Here is a 3412-nt window from a genome sequence, read left to right on the forward strand (position 1 = left end):
TCAGCCCATGGTGATGAGAGTACATATAAAATTGTAAATGACCCTCTGCAAACTTTACTAAAATTGTAAATGACATTCGTACTTACATGTTTCACTTTTTTGCAGATACTTCATAGTAATTGATGATTTATGGGGTTGCCCGTTATGGGATACTATTAATTCTGCTTTTCCAAGAGATAAATGTGGTAGTAGAGTGATAACAACAACAAGGATTCAAGAGGTTGTTGATCGTGAAAGTTGGAATGTTGAGAACAAAGTTTATAGAATCAAACCACTCAGTCATAAAGACTCAAGAAGTCTATTTTTTAGAAGAATATCTGATCCTAGAAAAGATTGCCCTGTTACACCTCGAAAAGAAGAGATTTTAGCAGATATTCTGAGAAGATGTGGTGGCATGCCGCTTGCTATTAACAGTATAGCAAGCCATCTAGCTCGTCATTCATCAGAATCGTCCTGGGAGCATGTAAGGAAATCTTTGGGTGCTACTCAATGTAATGATGTTGAACAGATGAAGAAAATATTGGATCTTAGCTACATACATCTTCCTGATCATCTGAAGACATGTCTTCTTTATGTCTGTATGTATTCAGAGGATCGAAAGATAAATAAAAATGATTTGTTGAGGCAGTGGGTAGCTGAAGGTTTCGTGAGTACAGACGGGGGGCAGGATGCAGAGGATGTTGCAGAAGAGTACTTCAAAGCGCTCATAGACATGTTTATGATCCAACCTTGGAAGATAGACTACTGCACCAATGAAGTGTTGTCTTGCAGAGTACACGATATAATTCTTGAGCTTATGAGATCCAAGTCAAGTGAAGAGAAATTTATTCATGTAATTGATGGTTTGAAAGATGTGTCAGGACAGATCCATCGAGTCTCAGTCCAGTACAATGATAAGGAGGATAGTAGAACTCTTAAAACAATCAAAGGGTCACTATCACATGCTCGGTCAGTGTTACTTTACCGAGCCTCGCTTTTGCCTGCCTTTCTGGAATTCAAGCATGTCCGAGTTTTGCACCTTGAAGATAAAGTATATTCAAGAGAGCCCCTAGACCTCACTGGTATCAGTAGTTTGTTTTTCCTAAGGTATTTAAAGATTGCACTCCACCCATTGTCTGGTGACCTTAAATTACCTGATCAACTTGGGCAGCTACAACAATTGGAGACAATACATCTAAAAGGAGGTGGACTAAAGAAGTATCCATCAGATCTTTGTACTTTGCCCCGGTTATCGTGTCTCATATATAGTAGATATGGGGGTATAATGTTGCCTTACGGGATTGAAAGGTTGAAATCTCTGCACATCCTGAAAGGTGTATGTCTGTATAAAAGCTCTGTAGAAACTATCAAGGGCCTTGGCGAGCTGACCAACTTGAGAAATCTTGGGATCAATTCGAATTTCCCTATTGGATGGGGATTTCATGAATCGGAGGAAGTGGCATATGCACGTATGAATGCCTTGCACTCTTCCATTTCGAGTCTTTCCACCAGCGTCAGGATCCTTACTTTGCATGCATATTTACCTGGGCATGATATGGAGTACTGGAACAGGACACTGTTTCCTCAAGGTTCTCATATTCGGAAGCTCCATCTGAGCGGCTGCAGTTTTTATACATGCCCCGAGTGGATTGGTCAGCTCCATGATCTATATAGTCTTACTATTACGGTGATGGAGGTGGCTGATAGCATCAGTATTGTTGAAGGGTTGACTTCACTTGCGTACTTTGAGCTCTCTACTGATACTGATAGGTATTGGAAAGAAAAGGAAAGTATAGTCATCTCTGGCGGCGGGGCATTCCAAGCACTCAAGCACCTGATTTTCCATTGTCCAAAGGTGTCACTGATCTTTGAAGTGGGGGCGTTGCCCAAACTTGAGAAGCTTGAAATACTGTTCTGTCACCTGACGCATCACATATCCTACCTGGCCGTTGGCATAGAGCACTTGCCAGCTCCAACCCTTGAACAAATCATTATAAAATTGACCAGAAACATCAAGTCAGGCTTCAGCATAACTATCAATGACTGGGATGATAACGATTGGGAGTGTGACTATGCTTCAGATCAGGAAACAGACAGTTTAATAAAACAACTAAGAAAGTTGAGGAGCGTATTGAAGAGAGCATTTAAGAAGCATCATCCTGGCGCTGACATCTACATTGAGTTTGAAGATTATAGCTATGATCCTTCGCAACAAAAAGAAAGATATAGGTCAGATGAAGAGGCGGAGTCTGTTGATGATGAAGACGATGAGGGTGCTCATCAAGTGAATGGATCTCAAACTGCAGCACAAGTCCAGACTAACACAAGGCAATTAATTGAGCTAATTGACGCGCAAGAAGATTCGGCTAGGATGAGCATTAACATTGATGCGCCTCTAATGGTGGGCACGTCCATAGATCTTGCGGTCGGTTTGGAGGGGTGGCAAGGTGGACGCGGCAGTCAAGATTTGGCCGTTCTGGAATCCTCGGAGCAGCCTTCTACAAGTCTGCTTGCCCCCTTGCCTTCCTCCATTCCCCTGTTTGCATGGGCAGACACAGCCGAGCCCATGGCCAACTTTTCTGTTGATATCAACATCAACAATGATCTCTTAGTTCAGCAGGGTAACGATGGCATGCTGGTTAATACAGTGGGACAATATCTTGATCTCAACCAGCAGGCTCATGCACGTGAACTTTTTGATCTCAATCATGCTTCTTCGGCAGATTCGGAATCCTTGCAGCTGCCCTTTAGAAGTCTGCTTGCCCCTTCTTCCTCCTCCCTTCACCACACACTAGAACTTTCCTTATGGCCGGACGCAGCCGAGACCGAAAGGGATTATCTCAATCCGGCCCCTAATGAGATTACTGATGAAGAATTTTTTGTGGATTGATGACGCTTTTATTGAACTGATGAAGCGACAGGCACCTGACAGTTGAAGTTGAAGATCCATATACGTCCTCTGTTTCTAGTTCAACAGCCGTTTTTCCATGTGATGTTCTCTCTGCAAGTTCCATCTATCATTGCTCTTGTATGTTATAAAGGATATGTATTTGTATTGTCCATGTTCTCTACTGTGTAGTGCTTAGACTAAGTCTTGGTTAAGTTATGTAGTACATGATGGATGGCGTCTCCGCTAGCTATATATAAACCTTCTACTGTCACTCTGAATCAATCAATGTAAAGGAAGGAATCAACCTCACTTTGCATTCCCCTGTTATATCTGTTTCTAGGTCTTGTATCATATAATTGTATTGAGTTGAATCCCAAGACCTCACGCTAAAATGGCAGCCAACAGAAACTAGCTAACTTTTAGTTGCAACACCAACTCCGTTGAAGCAGGCATTACAGGGCACACCGCACACCTTGATGCGTCAGGACAGGGGATGGGTCGAGCTTCAGAACCCTCCGCCGTGCCCTTTTTTCTTGATCTTGC

General features: G+C 42.6%; 1 protein-coding gene across 1 annotated transcript in view; it reads left to right on the forward strand.

Moving 5' to 3' along the window:
- The window catches only part of LOC119337988 (disease resistance protein RGA5-like), an 8061-nt gene extending 4876 nt beyond the window's left edge, over positions 1-3185 (forward strand). The window contains exon 10 of the mRNA XM_037610280.1: positions 102-3185. Within this exon, the coding sequence (XP_037466177.1) occupies positions 102-2869 (2768 nt within the window). The 3' untranslated portion in view covers positions 2870-3185. The remainder of the gene's footprint in view (positions 1-101) is intronic.
- Positions 3186-3412: the final 227 nt, after the last annotated feature.

This window comes from Triticum dicoccoides, chromosome 7B (assembly GCF_002162155.2).
Source record: "Triticum dicoccoides isolate Atlit2015 ecotype Zavitan chromosome 7B, WEW_v2.0, whole genome shotgun sequence".
In the NCBI taxonomy this organism is placed as follows: Eukaryota; Viridiplantae; Streptophyta; class Magnoliopsida; order Poales; family Poaceae; genus Triticum; species Triticum dicoccoides.